Source organism: Pleuronectes platessa, chromosome 16, assembly GCF_947347685.1.
Source record: "Pleuronectes platessa chromosome 16, fPlePla1.1, whole genome shotgun sequence".
NCBI classification, from domain to species: Eukaryota; Metazoa; Chordata; class Actinopteri; order Pleuronectiformes; family Pleuronectidae; genus Pleuronectes; species Pleuronectes platessa.
In genome coordinates this window covers 15,231,816-15,251,211 of record NC_070641.1, presented here as the reverse complement: position 1 = coordinate 15,251,211, position 19,396 = coordinate 15,231,816, and the positions used below count along the sequence as shown (strand labels likewise).

Sequence of the window (19,396 nt, the reverse complement as noted above, 5' to 3'; positions counted from 1 at the left end):
GCCGCACCTCAATGTTTAAATGGTTTGAGGAAATGTCACAATTCTGACCTTGATTCAATGACTTGACTGAGCTCATTTGAGCTGTATATCTTAAAGCAGCCAGGAGCAGTTCATCAAAGTATAAAACATGTCACTTCCTGTAACCACCAGGGGGCGCTGTAATTTCAAGTCATAATTTCTGTGTAGATGTCATCAGGATGGCACCCTTGTCTTACATGTCTAGTTTGGACTCGATTGGACAATGTATGTCCGAGATACAGAACCTCGTGTTTTGATGGCGTTTAATCAAACTCAAGACGCCACGCCACGGTCACACGGTGTGACGAAAGGTCAATCTCTTAATTACTTTTTATCTCCATCTTGTTGTGATGGCACTGATCTTAATTTGAAGTTAATCTGATGAAAGCCCTGGGACAAGTGCATCAAGTAAAAATGTGGAATATGGAAAAAAAATGGCCACTTAATCCAAAATGGCGGCCTCCCTGTTTGGTCAAGCATACCTATCCAAGATATTTTTTTGTTTGTTATGAAACGACACATGTCCCGATAGATTTGTATAAATGTCGGCCATCGTAGTGCCGGGGTTGCCCTATAGGGGGCGCTGGTCAGTTTTTTTGCCACGCCCATTTCTTAAAACCATATGAATATCTTCAGGGGGGGGCTGTTGTTACACACATGTAGTTTGAGAGAGATAGAATCATGAACACTGAAGTTACAGCAATTTCGTGTTTCACGGCGAGTTGATGAACTTTAATGCCACGCCATTCATATGGCGTTTGACGAAAAGTCACGGTAATCTTATGTCTTCATTGTCAATGTCTTGGGACCCATTTGATACAGTTTGACATGGTTGAGGTCAGTGGATGAGGAGAAATTCATCCAAGTGTAAGACAAGCAAAAAACAAGACATTTCCTGTTGCCACCAGGGGGCGCTGCGGTTTTAAGTCATCATTTATGCATAGATGTCATCAGGCGGGGACTATTGTCTTACATGTCTAGTTTGGACTTGATTGGAACATGTATGTCCGAGATACAGATGCCCGTGTTTTGATGGCGTGTAACCAATTTTTAACGCCATGCCACGGTCACACGGTGTGATAAAAAAAAAATCCCTCAATCATTTTTTATCTCCATCTTGTTGTGATGACACTCATCTGAATTTGAAGTTGATCTGATGAAAGCCCTGGGACAAGTACGTAAAAGTAAAAATGTGGGATATTGCCAAAATGGCCACTAAAAGCAAAATGGCGGACTTCCTGTTGCATTTTTCATAATGCTCCAATAGACTTTTTTCTATGATTAGTCACGTTACACCAGTGTCTAGATTTTGGGGAAAATCGCTTATGTGGAAACCTAGGGGCTGGTTCCAGGGGGCGCTGTTGAGCCATTTTGCCACGCCCAATTCAAATTACTCCAGAATACTAAATTGTCCGCAGACCTTGAATTTCCTGCAAAGTTTCACAACTTTTTGAGCATGTCTAGACCCTGAAAAAGCCCCCCGAAGGGAAATAATAATAATAATAAAAATCCTTACAATTTCAATAGGGCCTCTCACCTTTCGGTGCTCGGGCCCTAATAACTAGGGCTACGTTGTAGCACTTGCGGGCCCGAGCACCCGCACGTTGAAGCCTGTTGCGGTCGGTGGAGAGAGCGATCGATGACCAAGCGCACATCATCGATCGAGCATGCACTTCTCCACGTTAAATGCGTTTTGCGCTCTGCGGCAGTAGGTTTGCCAGTAGGTGGCGCCATCACTATTATTACGCACAGACATATATATCTGTTCATGTAGGCGCTCTGATGTAGCGTGAGCAATTTTGTGTCAATTGGACAATGTTAACACAACTTAATTTTCACACTGATCAGTAGGTGGCGCTATGACCCTGAACTAATATTTATATGTGGAGCTGTTCAGAATAGTATTGTGATCATAGGTCAGTAGTTTGGAGCCGGTTGGATAATGCAGAGTGGATTAACAAAGTACTTCCTGTTTCCTGGCGAATCAGTAGGTGGCGCTATGACACTGAGGAAATATTGACACATAGAGCTGTTCAGGCTTGGACTCTGACCATGTGACAGAAGTTTTGTAGTGATAGGACAATGCACAGTGGAGTTATGATAACATCGTGTCCTTTGGCGAAGGAAAATCCTTCGCCGCACATCAATGTTTACACGGTTTGAGGAAACGTCACAATTCTGACCATGATCTAATGACTTGACTGATCTGATTTGAGCTGTATATCTTAAAGCAGCCAGGAGCAGTTCATCAAAGTATAAAACATGTCACTTCCTGTAGCCACCAGGGGGCGCTGTAATTTCAAGTCATAATTTCTGTGTAGATGTCATCAGGATGGCACCCTTGTCTTACATGTCTAGTTTGGACTCGATTGGACAATGTATGTCCGAGATACAGAACCTCGTGTTTTGATGGCGTTTAATCAAACTCAAGACGCCACGCCACGGTCACACGGTGTGACGAAAGGTCAATCTCTTAATCACTTTTTATCTCCATCTTGTTGTGATGGCACTGATCTTAATTTGAAGTTAATCTGATGAAAGCCCTGGGACAAGTGCATCAAGTAAAAATGTGGAATATGGAAAAAAAATGGCCACTTAATCCAAAATGGCGGCCTCCCTGTTTGGTCAAGCATACCTATCCAAGATATTTTTTTGTTTGTTATGAAACGACACATGTCCCGATAGATTTGTATAAATGTCGGCCATCGTAGTGCCGGGGTTGCCCTATAGGGGGCGCTGGTCAGTTTTTTTGCCACGCCCATTTCTTAAAACCATATGAATATCTTCAGGGGGGGGCTGTTGTTACACACATGTAGTTTGAGAGAGATAGAATCATGAACACTGAAGTTACAGCAATTTCGTGTTTCACGGCGAGTTGATGAACTTTAATGCCACGCCATTCATATGGCGTTTGACGAAAAGTCACGGTAATCTTATGTCTTCATTGTCAATGTCTTGGGACCCATTTGATACAGTTTGACATGGTTGAGGTCAGTGGATGAGGAGAAATTCATCCAAGTGTAAGACAAGCAAAAAACAAGACATTTCCTGTTGCCACCAGGGGGCGCTGCGGTTTTAAGTCATCATTTATGCATAGATGTCATCAGGCGGGGACTATTGTCTTACATGTCTAGTTTGGACTTGATTGGAACATGTATGTCCGAGATACAGATGCCCGTGTTTTGATGGCGTGTAACCAATTTTTAACGCCATGCCACGGTCACACGGTGTGATAAAAAAAAAATCCCTCAATCATTTTTTATCTCCATCTTGTTGTGATGACACTCATCTGAATTTGAAGTTGATCTGATGAAAGCCCTGGGACAAGTACGTAAAAGTAAAAATGTGGGGTATTGCCAAAATGGCCACTAAAAGCAAAATGGCGGACTTCCTGTTGCGTTTTTCATAATGCTCCATGAGACTTTTTTTCATGACTAGTCACGATACACCTATATCCAGATTTTGATGAAAATCCGTTATGTGGAAACCTAGGGGCTGGTTCCAGGGGGCGCTGTAGAGCCATTTTGCCACGCCCAATTCAAATTACTCCAGAATACTAAATTGTCCGCAGACCTTGAATTTCCTGCAAAGTTTCACAACTTTTTGAGCATGTCTAGACCCTGAAAAAGCCCCCCGAAGGGAAATAATAATAATAATAAAAATCCTTACAATTTCAATAGGGCCTCTCACCTTTCGGTGCTCGGGCCCTAAATATATCTGTTCATGTAGGCGCTCTGATACAGCGTGAGCAATTTTGTGTCAATCGGACAATGTTAACACAACTTAATTTTCACACTGATCAGTAGGTGGCGCTCTGACCCTGAACTAATATTTATATGTGGAGCTGTTCAGATCAGTATTGTGATCATAGGTCAGTAGTTTGGAGCCGGTTGGATAATGCAGAGTGGATTAACAAAGTACTTCCTGTTTCCTGGCGAATCAGTAGGTGGCGCTATGACACTGAGGAAATATTGACACATAGAGCTGTTCAGGCTTGTACTCTTATCATGTGACAGAAGTTTGGTAGTGATAGGATAATGCACAGTGGACTTATGAAAACATCGTGTCCTTTGGCGAAGGATGATCCTTCGCCAAACATCAATGTTTACATGGTTTGAGGAAATGTCACAATTCTGACCTTGATTCAATGACTTGACTGAGCTCATTTGAGCTGTATATCTTAAAGCAGCCAGGAGCAGTTCATCAAAGTATAAAACATGTCACTTCCTGTAGCCACCAGGGGGCGCTGTAATTTCAAGTCATAATTTCTGTGTAGATGTCATCAGGATGGCACCCTTGTCTTACATGTCTAGTTTGGACTCGATTGGACAATGTATGTCCGAGATACAGAACCTCGTGTTTTGATGGCGTTTAATCAAACTCAAGACGCCACGCCACGGTCACACGGTGTGACGAAAGGTCAATCTCTTAATCACTTTTTATCTCCATCTTGTTGTGATGGCACTGATCTTAATTTGAAGTTAATCTGATGAAAGCCCTGGGACAAGTGCATCAAGTAAAAATGTGGAATATGGAAAAAAAATGGCCACTTAATCCAAAATGGCGGCCTCCCTGTTTGGTCAAGCATACCTATCCAAGATATTTTTTTGTTTGTTATGAAACGACACATGTCCCGATAGATTTGTATAAATGTCGGCCATCGTAGTGCCGGGGTTGCCCTATAGGGGGCGCTGGTCAGTTTTTTTGCCACGCCCATTTCTTAAAACCATATGAATATCTTCAGGGGGGGGCTGTTGTTACACACATGTAGTTTGAGAGAGATAGAATCATGAACACTGAAGTTACAGCAATTTCGTGTTTCACGGCGAGTTGATGAACTTTAATGCCACGCCATTCATATGGCGTTTGACGAAAAGTCACGGTAATCTTATGTCTTCATTGTCAATGTCTTGGGACCCATTTGATATAGTTTGACATGGTTGAGGTCAGTGGATGAGGAGAAATTCATCCAAGTGTAAGACAAGCAAAAAACAAGACATTTCCTGTTGCCACCAGGGGGCGCTGCGGTTTTAAGTCATCATTTATGCATAGATGTCATCAGGCGGGGACTATTGTCTTATATGTCTAGTTTGGACTTGATTGGAACATGTATGTCCGAGATACAGATGCCCGTGTTTTGATGGCGTGTAACCAATTTTTAACGCCATGCCACGGTCACACGGTGTGATAAAAAAAAAATCCCTCAATCATTTTTTATCTCCATCTTGTTGTGATGACACTCATCTGAATTTGAAGTTGATCTGATGAAAGCCCTGGGACAAGTACGTAAAAGTAAAAATGTGGGATATTGCCAAAATGGCCACTAAAAGCAAAATGGCGGACTTCCTGTTGCGTTTTTCATAATGCTCCATGAGACTTTTTTTCATGACTGGTCACGATACACCTATATCCAGATTTTGATGAAAATCCGTTATGTGGAAACCTAGGGGCTGGTTCCAGGGGGCGCTGTAGAGCCATTTTGCCAAGCCCAATTCCAATTACTCCAGAATACTAAAATATCCGCAGACCTTGAATTTCCTGCAAAGTTTCATAACTTTTTGAGCATGTCTAGACCCTGAAAAAGCCCCCCAAAGGGAAATAATAATAATAATAATAATAATAATAAAAATCCTTACAGATTCAATAGGGCCTCTCACCATTCGGTGCTCGGGCCCTAATAATAATAATAATAATAATAATAAAAATCCTTACAGATTCAATAGGGCCTCTCACCATTCGGTGCTCGGGCCCTAATAATAACTAGGGCTACGTTGTAGCACTTGCGGGCCCGAGCACCCGCACGTTGAAGCCTGTTGCGGTCGGTGGAGAGAGCGATCGATGACCAAGCGCACATCATCGATCGAGCATGCACTTCTCCACGTTAAATGCTTTTTGCGCTCTGCGGCAGTAGGTTTGCCAGTAGGTGGCGCCATCACTATTATTACGCACAGACATATAGATCTGTTCATGTAGGCGCTCTGATGTAGCGTGAGCAATTTTGTGTCAATTGGACAATGTTAACACAACTTAATTTTCACACTGATCAGTAGGTGGCGCTATGACCCTGAACTAATATTTATATGTGGAGCTGTTCAGAATAGTATTGTGATCATAGGTCAGTAATTTGGAGCCGGTTGGATAATGCAGAGTGGATTAACAAAGTACTTCCTGTTTCCTGGCGAATCAGTAGGTGGCGCTATGACACTGAGGAAATATTGACACATAGAGCTGTTCAGACTTGGACTCTGACCATGTGACAAGTTTTGTAGTGATAGGACAATGCACAGTGGAGTTATGATAACATCGTGTCCTTTGGCGAAGGAAAATCCTTCGCCGCACATCAATGTTTACACGGTTTGAGGAAACGTCACAATTCTGACCATGATCTAATGACTTGACTGATCTGATTTGAGCTGTATATTGTAAATCAGCCAGGAGCAGTTCATCAAAGTATAAAACATGTCACTTCCTGTAGCCACCAGGGGGCGCTGTAATTTCAAGTCATAATTTCTGTGTAGATGTCATCAGGATGGCACCCTTGTCTTACATGTCTAGTTTGGACTCGATTGGACAATGTATGTCCGAGATACAGAACCTCGTGTTTTGATGGCGTTTAATCAAACTCAAGACGCCACGCCACGGTCACACGGTTTGACGAAAGGTCAATCTCTTAATCACTTTTTATCTCCATCTTGTTGTGATGGCACTGATCTTAATTTGAAGTTAATCTGATGAAAGCCCTGGGACAAGTGCATCAAGTAAAAATGTGGAATATGGAAAAAAAATGGCCACTTAATCCAAAATGGCGGCCTCCCTGTTTGGTCAAGCATACCTATCCAAGATATTTTTTTGTTTGTTATGAAACGACACATGTCCCGATAGATTTGTATAAATGTCGGCCATCGTAGTGCCGGGGTTGCCCTATAGGGGGCGCTGGTCAGTTTTTTTGCCACGCCCATTTCTTAAAACCATATGAATATCTTCAGGGGGGGGCTGTTGTTACACACATGTAGTTTGAGAGAGATAGAATCATGAACACTGAAGTTAAAGCAATTTCGTGTTTCACGGCGAGTTGATGAACTTTAATGCCACGCCATTCATATGGCGTTTGACGAAAAGTCACGGTAATCTTATGTCTTCATTGTCAATGTCTTGGGACCCATTTGATACAGTTTGACATGGTTGAGGTCAGTGGATGAGGAGAAATTCATCCAAGTGTAAGACAAGCAAAAAACAAGACATTTCCTGTTGCCACCAGGGGGCGCTGCGGTTTTAAGTCATCATTTATGCATAGATGTCATCAGGCGGGGACTATTGTCTTACATGTCTAGTTTGGACTTGATTGGAACATGTATGTCCGAGATACAGATGCCCGTGTTTTGATGGCGTGTAACCAATTTTTAACGCCATGCCACGGTCACACGGTGTGATAAAAAAAAAATCCCTCAATCATTTTTTATCTCCATCTTGTTGTGATGACACTCATCTGAATTTGAAGTTGATCTGATGAAAGCCCTGGGACAAGTACGTAAAAGTAAAAATGTGGGATATTGCCAAAATGGCCACTAAAAGCAAAATGGCGGACTTCCTGTTGCGTTTTTCATAATGCTCCATGAGACTTTTTTTCATGACTGGTCACGTTACACCTATATCCAGATTTTGATGAAAATCCGTTATGTGGAAACCTAGGGGCTGGTTCCAGGGGGCGCTGTAGAGCCATTTTGCCACGCCCAATTCCAATTACTCCAGAATACTAAAATATCCGCAGACCTTGAATTTCCTGCAAAGTTTCATAACTTTTTGAGCATGTCTAGACCCTGAAAAAGCCCCCCAAAGGGAAATAATAATAATAATAATAATAAAAATCCTTACAGATTCAATAGGGCCTCTCACCATTCGGTGCTCGGGCCCTAATAATAATAAAAATCCTTACAGATTCAATAGGGCCTCTCACCATTCGGTGCTCGGGCCCTAATAAGTGCATTTAAAAAACAAGGGGTGAAAAGTATTTAACTAGATATATTTGGTGAGTGTGTTACAGCTCCAGTTCTATTTTTATTCAGCTGACTCCAGGATAATAAATACAGGCTTATCAATCTTTAAAAAAAAATTAATCTCAAATGCAAAAGACAAACTTAATATTTAAAAGCTCCCAGAAGCTGGAACTTTGTGGAGGTCTCTGTGGTGGGTGTTATCCGAGAATCGTCCACTCAGGAGCCGTTTGCGTCGACGAAGCAGCGAGCGTGACCACGGGGTCTCTATAAGTAGACTGAGGAAGGGTCGGTGAGCGGTGACAACGAGGAAGGACCAGTCTAGATCGCGCAGCCCCCGAACCTCACTGCTCGACATGGAGATGCCCGCTAACCTCATCCTCCGCCTGCTGCTGATCTCCGCGCTGCTCGCCTGCAGTCCGACGGAGGCGTGGTACAAGCAGGTGGCCGGGCCGAGCTACTACTCGGTGGGCAGGGCGTCCGGCTTGCTGTCCGGCATCCGGAGGTCACCGTACGTCAGGAGAGCGGAGCTGGAGCCGCCAGACATCGGAGAGTCTGCGGCCACCAGCCTGTTTTCTGAGTTAACTTCGCACAACTCAATCCTGAAGACAATGGTCAGTGATGAACTTCTTAAATCAGCTTATCTGCTCGTTGTTGTGGGTTGGATAGGATGGCCATTACGCATTACGCACGGCAAGGGCTCGGTGCCATGGCGCAAAGGTGCACCCACGTTTAAAATCGGTTTTATTGTTGAACCTGAAGACTTTCTTACTCTAAAATGACAGAGCACCAACTATTGGTGATTTTTAACAGTGAGATTATCTAAGTTTAAACTCTTTAAATGTTCTCAAAGATTTTCTTTTGCACTATTGTACACAATGGTGAGTTTATAATGAGCTCCAGCAATAGATTAGTGTATAAAAGACATTTGATATCATGACAGGACCTGACGTTCTTATATAATTCATGATATAATTTACCTTTTAAGTCGATACATCATCTTTTAAAACCAAATTCAGACTTCAGTCAGGAGCAGTTCAGTCTGAAAATATCCACTACTAAGGACTAAACATTTTAAAACATTTGTAACGGCAATACTATGGTCTTGGGTTTGATGTAGAAGTATTCTTAAGTAACTACAGCAACATAAATATTCATTATTAGAAGTGAATGCTCGATGTGCAGCAGAGGCCACTGTCAATTTCTATGATTATAGTTTGGATTTATCTCAAGTTTCGTCCACATTAAACATTTCAGTGAAGCTTGTGAACCACTTTCATTTCTTTTGCCTTTAAAACTGACTTCTTGTTTTGTGTATATGAAATTTTCTTCAGCCACAAGATTACTCATAGGTAGTCGGCACACATTTGGCCAAGTGGGAGCAGAATTTACCTTAAAAATACTCACGTGTGTGCAAATGTACTTAGGGTTATGGTAGGCAAGTACTACTGAGATGATATCCATGTTATTGATGATCAATTCTCTTCAGGAATATTTGTCAACCATCCCACTTTGATTCAAGTGTTCGGAATTGAAAGCACAATCTAATGGAACTGTGATTTGTCCACTTCTCTCCTCGCAGCCTGTTTGCATCAAGGACATTACACCAAACCTGCAGAGCTGCGAGTTGTTCCAGGAAGTCAAGGGTTCGTTCAAGTGTACAGCGGACGTCTTCCTCTCTCTGGACTCCTCCGACTGTGCAGGGGACTGAGCAGTGAAGCAGACAACTGCTGCCGGAGGATGAAGACGACTTCTGGAAGGCGTGATATTTAAAAAAAAAAAAAAAAAAACTGTATATTTTAATGTGAAGTTTAACAAAAGGTGTTGCACCACACGGAAGTGGAGCCACTTTTCATTTACCATGTACTCATTCTATTTATCAATTTTATGTTTAAAATCGTCTTTACTCTATAAAATGTAAAAGCTAAACATGATATAAATACCTGATACGAGTTTTCATTAATAAATGAATCATGTCGCATCCCCTTGCTGAAATTACTGAATAGAAAACAGTTTTTTTTTCTTCTTCATGAACACTGGAGGTAACTAAACTCACTTAATACAATCTGTGTTTGACATTAAGAGACAATTAGATATTTACTCTTACAAAGCTGAATTATTCAGTTAATGGTGAGTCAAAAAGATTTGAAGGAATAAAACACTGTAAATATTGGTGTAATTATTCTTGCATTTGTGACGTATCTTCTGATTTGAGAGAGAAAATCGTGTTCTATAAAAAAGGGAAATAACCCTAAACAATAAAATATCCACACTTGCTTATCAATAAATATTTTATTTAAAATGTTTTAAAATAAAAAAATGTAAATTCGCATCTTAAAAGAAACTCATCGCTGTAAACTTATTAAATAACTTTTCTGAAATGGTTAAACAGCCGTGATAGAACTTAAATTCCATTGCTGTGGATCACATCAGAAAATCTTCAGGAAGCTTTTACAGCAGCTGCACGGCTGCCAGGTTCTCCCTGATAATCTGATCTATGACCATGTGGAAGACCACCTGGACGTTGGTGGTGTCTGTGGCCGTGGTGAAGTGGTGGTACACGGGCTTGTCCGGACTGCCGCTGCACGCTGAGAACATGGCAGTGATGTGATGGGCTGCAGCGTCCACGTCACCATCCGCTCCTGGATTGTCACAAAAGGGGGAAAAAAAATTACAAATCTAGAGACGTCCTGTCGAGGTTCAGAGAAGAGACGTTTTAATCCCAAGTCATGAAATATTGATAAAACAGGGGACAAGCTTCAGGTGAGAATCCTGAAGTAAGTTTTCCTTTAACTCCCTGAACACACAAATCATGATGCACTGACGTCATGGGGTTTGCGTGTCAATACAGCATGAAATATGTAGGATCTTGTGCTTCTGTATGTATGTGAATACTGTGACGATCTCTGGTCACGAGGAATTTTGAATATATAAAAAAGGGACCTGGAGGATACAGTGATCCATCCAGCAAAACAATAAAGAGAAACTTCCCAATTCCTTGAGAGATTCAGAGACATTCTATAACAGAGTTACTCAAGTTTCGGTTCAGGGCCTTGACGCCGGAGACATAGCTTTAAAAAGTTGATTCACCAGATTATTGATCAGATTCTTTTTCATCATTTACCTGATTCTCAAACAAAAATACAAAATAATCTCAGACCCACATGGAAACTTGATGGCTTAATTGAAACTTAAGATCAGGGTTAGTAAAAAAAAACACCTCTCTAGTATATGAAGACCTAAAAAAGGACATATGCACCAAACTACAATATACAGTGTACCTGTATAACCAGAGAGGTAACATCTCAAGTGTCTTCCAGAACGAAGGATCTTCTTCTGGAAAAGATCAGTTTTGTTCATGAACAGAATCTGAGAGAGAGGAGAGAACAGACATCTTGTTATTCAAATGTGGTCGATGTCTGTCAGTGGTGATTTTCACAGTAAAAATTGTGACCAAGCAAGATTTCAAAAAAGAAAATCACACATTCCTTGTTTGGGGAGGTACTGTAATTCTCTCCTAATAAGATCATTAGACCGTTAGCAACTCAAAATACTGCTGCTTAAAAACAAATAAACACAAAGAATTCACCAAATCCATCAAAGTGAATTCCCTGGTCCATATAATTTGTCGAAATTTGAGACTACTCCCACATATAAGCAATTCTTCCCTCTCACACCACCTTTAGAGAATCTCTTAGTTCTTCCACTAGGAAAACAAACGGCTACTTTAAAATGATGCAAGTGGAAATTACCGTATAGATTGAAGTGTAGATACAGTAAATGTTAAGCTCATCGATGGTATCAGACATTTTCAGTATCAAACAAAACAAACTAACTACAGTGTTTGACAGTGCTCAGTCAATTTACAAAACAGGCCACATGCAATTCGAGTTGGTTTGCTATTTATGCACGTCAGGTGCAATCATAGCTCCGTGCTGCTGCCTACAAGGCCACTCAGAGACTTAATTTAGATTTAAATGAGCTTTAAACAGACCGTTTACCCAAATGATGCCTTACTGAATCCTAAACACGTTGGTCGGCTGAAAATCAACTTACCAGTGATGTGCTGTTAAAGACGGTGCTGGTGCAGACTGATGTGAAGAGTTGAAGACTTTCCTGCAGCCGATTCTTTTAGGAATTGCATGCAAAAGTAGAAAAATCACGTTAGCTTCAAATTCAATGTCGGTTGTGGCATTACACTTCATTTACCACGTGAGATTAGAAGCCATCAGTGGTTTTCATACCCTCGAGGCGCCCTCCGTCAGTGTCGAGTCATAGCTGCTGAGGGACACCACAAACAGCACGACCTGTATACAGTCAAAGCAGCTGAGCCACTTCCTCCTCTCGCTCCGCTGGCCCCCGACATCATACAACCTGTCAACAAGCAAAATAAATCACAACAAGAGAAACAACACGATTCATCGGGCAGGATCTTCACCATAAAGAGTCCTTGGCGTATGTCAAGAACCCCTCAAGAATCTTATCGTCATCACACTTGGCATGCGTATTGATAATGGTAAGGGAAACTGCAGTGCCCAGTTTGGTGGGATTTGGAAACTTGATATGTTCAATATCAATAGAGGTTGAATAAACAGGTGACCAGCGCTCTGCAGCAGGCAGTGGGGGCGGGGCAGTGTTTGAAATGTCTCCTTCTCCATCCTCGGATTAACCACAGAAATGAGATGTAGAATCTTCATTGCAGATAAACCAGGTAGGATTAACACAAACCTCACTCTGTACCAGAGACTGTTTATAAACGGTTGCGCACACAACATCCAACACCCAAATAAAATGAGTGAGGCCTCACTAATGCCAAAGAATAATTCTGAAGAGCAACTGGATTATTACAACAGGCCCATTCCAAACAGGCAGGTTTAAAACTGGCAACGCAGTAGTACCTTGAATTATTCTAGTCCTGAAAGACAGTCGCAGGTATTTCATATTAACTTAAAAGGAACTGAGTAACCGTGTTCAAGTAAAATACTCCAAATATATTTCGTAGATAACTTGATAACTTAGAAAACTCGCCTCCATCCAGACCAACCTTTGACAAATGGCTCAACTGTCTCAACCCGGGTAAAAATTGGAGCAATCTATTTCAAAACGCCATCTGGCAATATGTGAAGCCGAGGGTCTCGGTGACACAGGTAATGATTGGATTTGGGACAGAGTCTCCAGGTGCATGATTGCACGCGTCATGTCAGAGGCAACCAAGCGTTTCCGCTGCAGGTCAAGAGTCAGTTCTAACAAGCCGGGGGACGATAAGTAGTAACTGTGGTATTTGACAGCCCTCGTCTCTGTTCTGCAGAATGGTCATCGCCCGTGAGCACAAGAAGGGTCTCAGTGTCCCCCCCCCCCCCCCCGATATTAAGTGGGAGAGGAGGATCGGACCAATAAAATAAAAAGGAGATAAAATGTTTTAAATTTTGCCATTTGTTGGAAACTGCGACACAGACTTGAGAGTTCCTGTGGAATCATTTTCATCATCATCTATTTCACTTTTAGTTCAGTGATGTTTCACGTTTCCCCACAGCATTCGACCGTGTAAAAGAACAAAAATTACTTCTGTGGCTCTCTACAGAAGACAGGAGCTTAATGCATTTTAACGCCTTTGACTGAAGGAACGTAATTTAATGTGGTTTATGACTTTACGACCTGCAGACGGCCTGGAAAAAAAGTGCAATAAAATGTAGCATTTCCCAAAGTTAGGCATCGTGATTCTACCCTTGAAGAAGCGACAGTGTATGTAATATTTATGAAGTCCCTGTACAGCATGAATTCCGTTTCCTATGACCCATGCAGTGGATGCCTTCATAGTGACAGCACACAGGGAGCATCGTTGCTTATTCTGGAAACAAAAGATAAAAAGGGGGAGGGGAGGAGGTGTTGGTGCGTCATTACTATGCTCCCTCCATATTTTACTCCTGGAATAACCAGGTGGAGTGACGCCATCAATATTTCATGTCCAAGTCGTGCCCGGGCTTAGAGGAGGTCAAGTCTCCAGGGGGCGTCTGCGTCCTCAGAGAGCAGCATCTTCAAGTGTGGAACACGACTCCATGGACAGTGAAAACCATGGAAAAGACACCTAAATTCAAAATCTTATATCATAACTCTAGATCTAACACTACAGGCACTCTGAAAGTTTTAAATAAGAGGAATAAACCTGAAGACTCTCTTTAATATGCATATGCACTTCATATAGTTGGTCGCAGCGGCTGTGTCTCCTCAATACATTTCATATCTTGAGGTTATTGTTGATTTTAAGGTTGGATTTATTCTATTCTTTTTAAGGCCTTGAGTTTTATTAATTCTGCATCATGTATTTTGAGCATGTATTATTTTTGTCAATGCTTGTATATTCCCATAAAATGTACTGATATGACAAACTATTTAATCTCAAATTTGTATTCCCTATTTCACAAGAAAGAGTTAAACTATGAAGAGGCTACGCAGTTCAATTATACCCTCATAAAACAACAACTCATCTTATTTACATGCAGTGCAATGACATGCAAACCTAAAAAAAAAAATCTGTTAACTCTTATGCACATTATAAAGAGTATTTGCAACGTATTCCTTACAGGCCAAACAGCCCTATCTGCGTCGTGTAAGGCTCCTTGAGCAGCTTTGTGCGTTTTGCTGTGTGAGCTACTGTCAGTACTCGGACATATTACAGTGTGTGTGCAGTCACGTCCCACTGGTGGAATTAGATGTTAATCCAGATTTAAATTCTTGATTCAAGTTTCCTCGTTTGGAATTGGCTAAATGTTTCAAGAGAACTGACCTTAACACATGAAAACACTGACTGTTCATGCAACGGTGCAAAATACAAAGTCCAATGATCCCAAAAATAAAAATGTGAAATATTGTTTTAATATTAACTGTGCACTTTCAGGAATTTAACTGTTCCTCTAACAGTACATGTTAAATATGAAGCCCACTTTTTCTGGTAACGTTCTACTAGTTCTATGTGAATCATTAAAGCCTTTACCCTTATGAACTCATTATAAAACACCATGTCGGCAGTGCTGGTGCACGCAATTCATGTTGTGGAGAGCAGTGCACCAATCGGCAGTAACTGGTGTGCATCCCCTTGCAACCACTGTCGGATCTAGTTTCATTAGTCTTACCGAAATATTGTTTCATTCACTTGAAACTGCGTCTCGATGATTCCACAGGTCCTCAGTCTCACCCGCAGAACGTCCGGCTCAGTGGGAACGTAGTTGGGAGCGATGACTCGACTCATGTTCTCAAAGAAACTGCAGAGGCGACAGGAGGAGAACAACAAACATCATGAACTAATGTGATAATGAAGATTAGGGTGGATTTCTAAAAACACAGGCTGCGCATGGACATTTCTTTTAAGCGACATTGACAGTTCAATTCATGCAGGGGTGTCCAAACTTTTTGTCCCGAGGGCCACATACAGAAAATAATTTGAAGGTCTGGGCCACTCACGCCGCCACGCCCCCCTGCCCTGGAGCGGACTGTTGACAGTGTGCCTCAATCGCATAGCTTAGGGCGGGGGGCGTGGCGCCACCTAGTGTCAAAACTGAGTAGTACAACATAGTGGGCCATAGTCCATTACAATTAATTTAGCTGACGCTTTTATCCAAAGCGATTTGCAATCAGTGCATTCAAGGGAAGGAGAGAGTGGGGTAATGTGAGACACCCACTGTATCTAGGCAACGGAACACATTTGTGGTCATGTCATCATTATGTTTTCAAGCCCCTCCCATTCCACCCTTGCCATGAAGGAGAAGTTGGTGCTGATCTAGCTGACCAGTTCCATAGCCTTGCTCCAGTTAAGTGCTGTGAACTGGCATTTGAATACGCAGAGAAAATCAATATCCCTGCCAATGGGACATAGAAACAATGTTCAGGTAAGCTAGGGTGTTTAAGAGATTACATGAATCATAATAATCATGAATGTGCTTAATTGACCTATTACAACATGTGTTGTTATGGTAGTTTTAAAGTGGAAAAGGTAAGTGGATCACTTTACCCCCTTGATTTCTCTGGTCTAAGACCACTTTTTTACAAACAATCATATTTTCACTGCCCTTTGTCCTGAAGACATTCTGATCATTTTCATTGCTAGGAAACATCCTGAATTAATAGGAAATATGTAAATTTGACTGATATGATTTTAGCTCGCCTAGAGGGGAGCAAATGTAAAAAATGTCCCAAATTACCCCACTCTCCCCTAATCGAGGGTACAAACCCATGAACAACAAGAATCAAGAAAGTACAATTTTTCAAAAATAGAGCAAAACTACATAGTGCTATAAGTATCTGCCATTTCAGTGCTACTAAATTGTTAGTTTAAAAAAAATTTAAAAAAAAAAATAATTTTTATAATTTTTTTTTTTTTTTATTTAATTTTTTTTGAGGCGGGCCAATTTAAAATGGATGGCGGGCCGCAGATGGCCCGCGGGCCGTAGTTTGGACACCCCTGAATTCATGCAAAACCTAATGTCACAGAAGTCATTTTCAAACGTCAAGGTGCCTGTAGGTGCAGGAGGGAGTCGAGTGCGTCACGACTCAGTCTAATCTTATATTCCTGGAGGAACAAATCAATGTGGGGGTCGGACAGAGTGAGACCACCAAAAAGAACTGGCTGAGTTTCATATCATCCTCCAGCTCCCAACCTTATCGAGTTCCGATAATGAAGCTGTCACATCTTCATCTTTCTCTGTCTGGCGATGTTCTGACTCGGCCTGCCCCCTGCTGCCCCCCCGAGATAAGGACTTCTTATCAGTCAATTTATTTCAAGTTCCTTCACAAAGAAAAAGCGACTGGGAAAAAAAATCCCACCTTAGCCTTCATTTTAAAGAGTTTACACGATGTCAGCAGCGGCGACCACGCTTCATTGTGTGTTGCTGTTTGTAGGTGACGCATCGGCAGTCCATGGAAGGCATCTTTAACATGAGCGATGCAAGGAGGTCAGAACATTTACAGTAGATGAAAAAGAGTATGAAAGGATTTGTAAAAGGTCAGATAACAGCAATTTAGAGATGTACAGTACAAACAGGGCTCATAGCTGCAGCATGCATTTGCGGTTGGTGCGAGTTGCATCTAGAAGGGCACTCAGTAGATCTCATACCTCCACTAAGGCCTCACAGTCCCCTTCAATTTAATATACTCCCCTAAATATATATTTTGTTCAATCAAGATTTATGAATTATTCCCTAGGGAATCTGAGAATATGTCAATGAAAATCCTGCATAAGCACCAAAATGCAATGGGTTCTTTCTTGGCTCACTAGTTTAAAAAACATTTCAATTAAATGTCAGCCATTGAAAAAGCCCTTTCTCACAACGTTAAATAATTGTCTGATACAACTGGGATGATTGAGATGTAGATTTGTGGCTCCATTGACTTTTTCTGAAGCGTAACATAACAGAGATACACATTATATCACTGGCTTTGTCGACTGGGAGAGGGGAAATAAACAAACTCGTAACCGTCACGAAAATAGGAGAAATAAGAAGTGTGATGACATTTAGCTGAATGTGCGCCTCTTCAGTTAACAATCCACCCTCCAGCTGATGATTCAACCCCCTTTGAACAAATGATCCACACAGAGTAGCGAGTTAGGATTTCATGACATCGTACAGGCTGCTTTTATAAGTTAATGAAATGATTTAATTGCACGGTTGAATGACAGAAATTGGACAGATGTGTTCCGAGCACATTCATGTAAAAAAACGAGGGAGCCGACACACGTAGCCTGTAATCTAACTCATAATTTAGGGACATGATTTGAAATGTATTGTTCAATCTTACAATCATAAATCCCCAAATCCTAATTTTCAGTCCAGTTCATCCGGTCCTTCCTTATTTTCCATCTTCCTCTAATACCGTTGAACGGTGCTTTTTAAACTTGACCCCAATTAAGGTGCCGATTCCGCAAATGTCACAGGATTCATTTCCTGATTTATTCTCAGCACTGGCTTTACAGTTGTTTTGTATCAACAATATGTGACAAAAGTGATATATATCTTTTGTTGCCATGCCGCGTTGATCACCTGAGGTCATTGTACTCACTAGAGTGCAGAGTCGTTCAGCTCAAACTCGTAGCCTCTGGCCGCGGCTGCTCGCACGCCTTGGTCGGCCCAGAGCGCGCACAAGGCGTGGGCCACGAATGGGAGCAGCTCCTGGTCGTCCCCCAGACACTGGCTGCAGGACAGGATGGAGCGAGCGTGCACCTGGATGAGGACGAATATCACAATCATACACGTCTCCACTGACAAAACACTGACATCTGGTGAGATAAAGTGTGGGGGGGGGGGGCTGCAATGAAATGATCAAACTTGGAAAAGCAAATTTGCTGAAAGTGCATATTAAAAGTCTGCACGAGGTCACCTTGTTCTTCTTGCTGGCGAGGTTGATCCTCAGCATCCCCATTCCTCGGAGGACGAACTTCATAGAGGTCAGGAGGTTGTCGAGCACTGAAGCCTGTCAAAAGAGACGCGTTATCTGTGACCGTTGTCAATAATAATAATAATAATAATAAAGCTCCATTTGCATCACTACTGCCTGATCGACCTTTACCTGAAAACTGATGAGCTCCTGCTTGGAGAAGCCGTGACTGTGGATGATCTTTATCTGCTTGATCAGCGTGCTCTTGCCGCTCTCTGCAGCTCCTGATGCACAAAACCACAGAGTCAATACCTCCGCACAACTAGAGGAAATGCATAAAATACAGTAAATGCCTTTAACTTACCAAGCATGAGGATTTTCACCACGTTCATCTCAGTCCTGGCGTGTTCACAGAGGTCCTGTTCTATTTTGGAGCTCTGGAGTTTGGCCTTTTTACCCTCTTCGGTGACATCCTGGTGGAGACACATTCCCATGCAGATCTACAGAGACACCAGGAATATGGACTGTTATTTATGTTGCTCGTCATTCCTTCAGAAACAATGGGGACACCCACTTGCAACTTATTCAAATTATCACTATTGGGATTCTGAAAAAGCTTTATGGCCTTTTTTTTTTTTAAAACTGCCAACCTGGAGAAGCTTGACTCATGGATGTGGCCTGTGTGTCTTCTACTTTATTAAATCCATCTTTCACTTCAAATACCCAATTATTCCACTCGTAAAAACAATGAAGTTAAAGAAAAAGACAGTTTATAAGACACCACAATGATAATTAGTTGCTACTTTGGTCTTTAACAGTGAGATAAATTAATCCATGAACCCCAAAAAGGTTTGCTGCAACAATTTCCTGCCAGATTTTTGACAAGACATGAGAAGACACCTTTTGTTCCATCTCAGGTTCTAGGCCACATACCTGCTGGGCTGAAGGAGGTGTAGGTATGATTTAATTAATAGTACTTGTACCTGCAGTGGTGCTGGCAGGGATTTTAGACAACACAGCAT

General features: G+C 41.8%; 2 protein-coding genes across 2 annotated transcripts; one reads left to right on the top strand and one right to left on the bottom strand.

Moving 5' to 3' along the window:
* The first annotated feature begins 8,365 nt into the window (after positions 1-8,365).
* LOC128459007 (neuropeptide B) lies at positions 8,366-9,904 on the top strand. The gene is made up of 2 exons (XM_053444093.1): positions 8,366-8,623; positions 9,592-9,904. The coding sequence occupies exons 1-2, from the start codon at positions 8,366-8,368 to the stop codon at positions 9,718-9,720; spliced, it is 387 nt and encodes a 128-aa protein (XP_053300068.1). The 3' UTR covers positions 9,721-9,904.
* A 556-nt stretch (positions 9,905-10,460) lies between these two features.
* LOC128458813 (guanine nucleotide-binding protein G(o) subunit alpha-like) lies at positions 10,461-19,396 on the bottom strand. The gene is made up of 10 exons (XM_053443807.1): positions 19,358-19,396; positions 18,739-18,874; positions 18,567-18,658; positions 18,378-18,470; positions 18,060-18,220; positions 15,140-15,268; positions 12,254-12,383; positions 12,066-12,137; positions 11,291-11,378; positions 10,461-10,651 (listed from the first exon to the last, which is right to left on the bottom strand). The coding sequence occupies exons 1-10, from the start codon at positions 19,394-19,396 to the stop codon at positions 10,461-10,463; spliced, it is 1,131 nt and encodes a 376-aa protein (XP_053299782.1).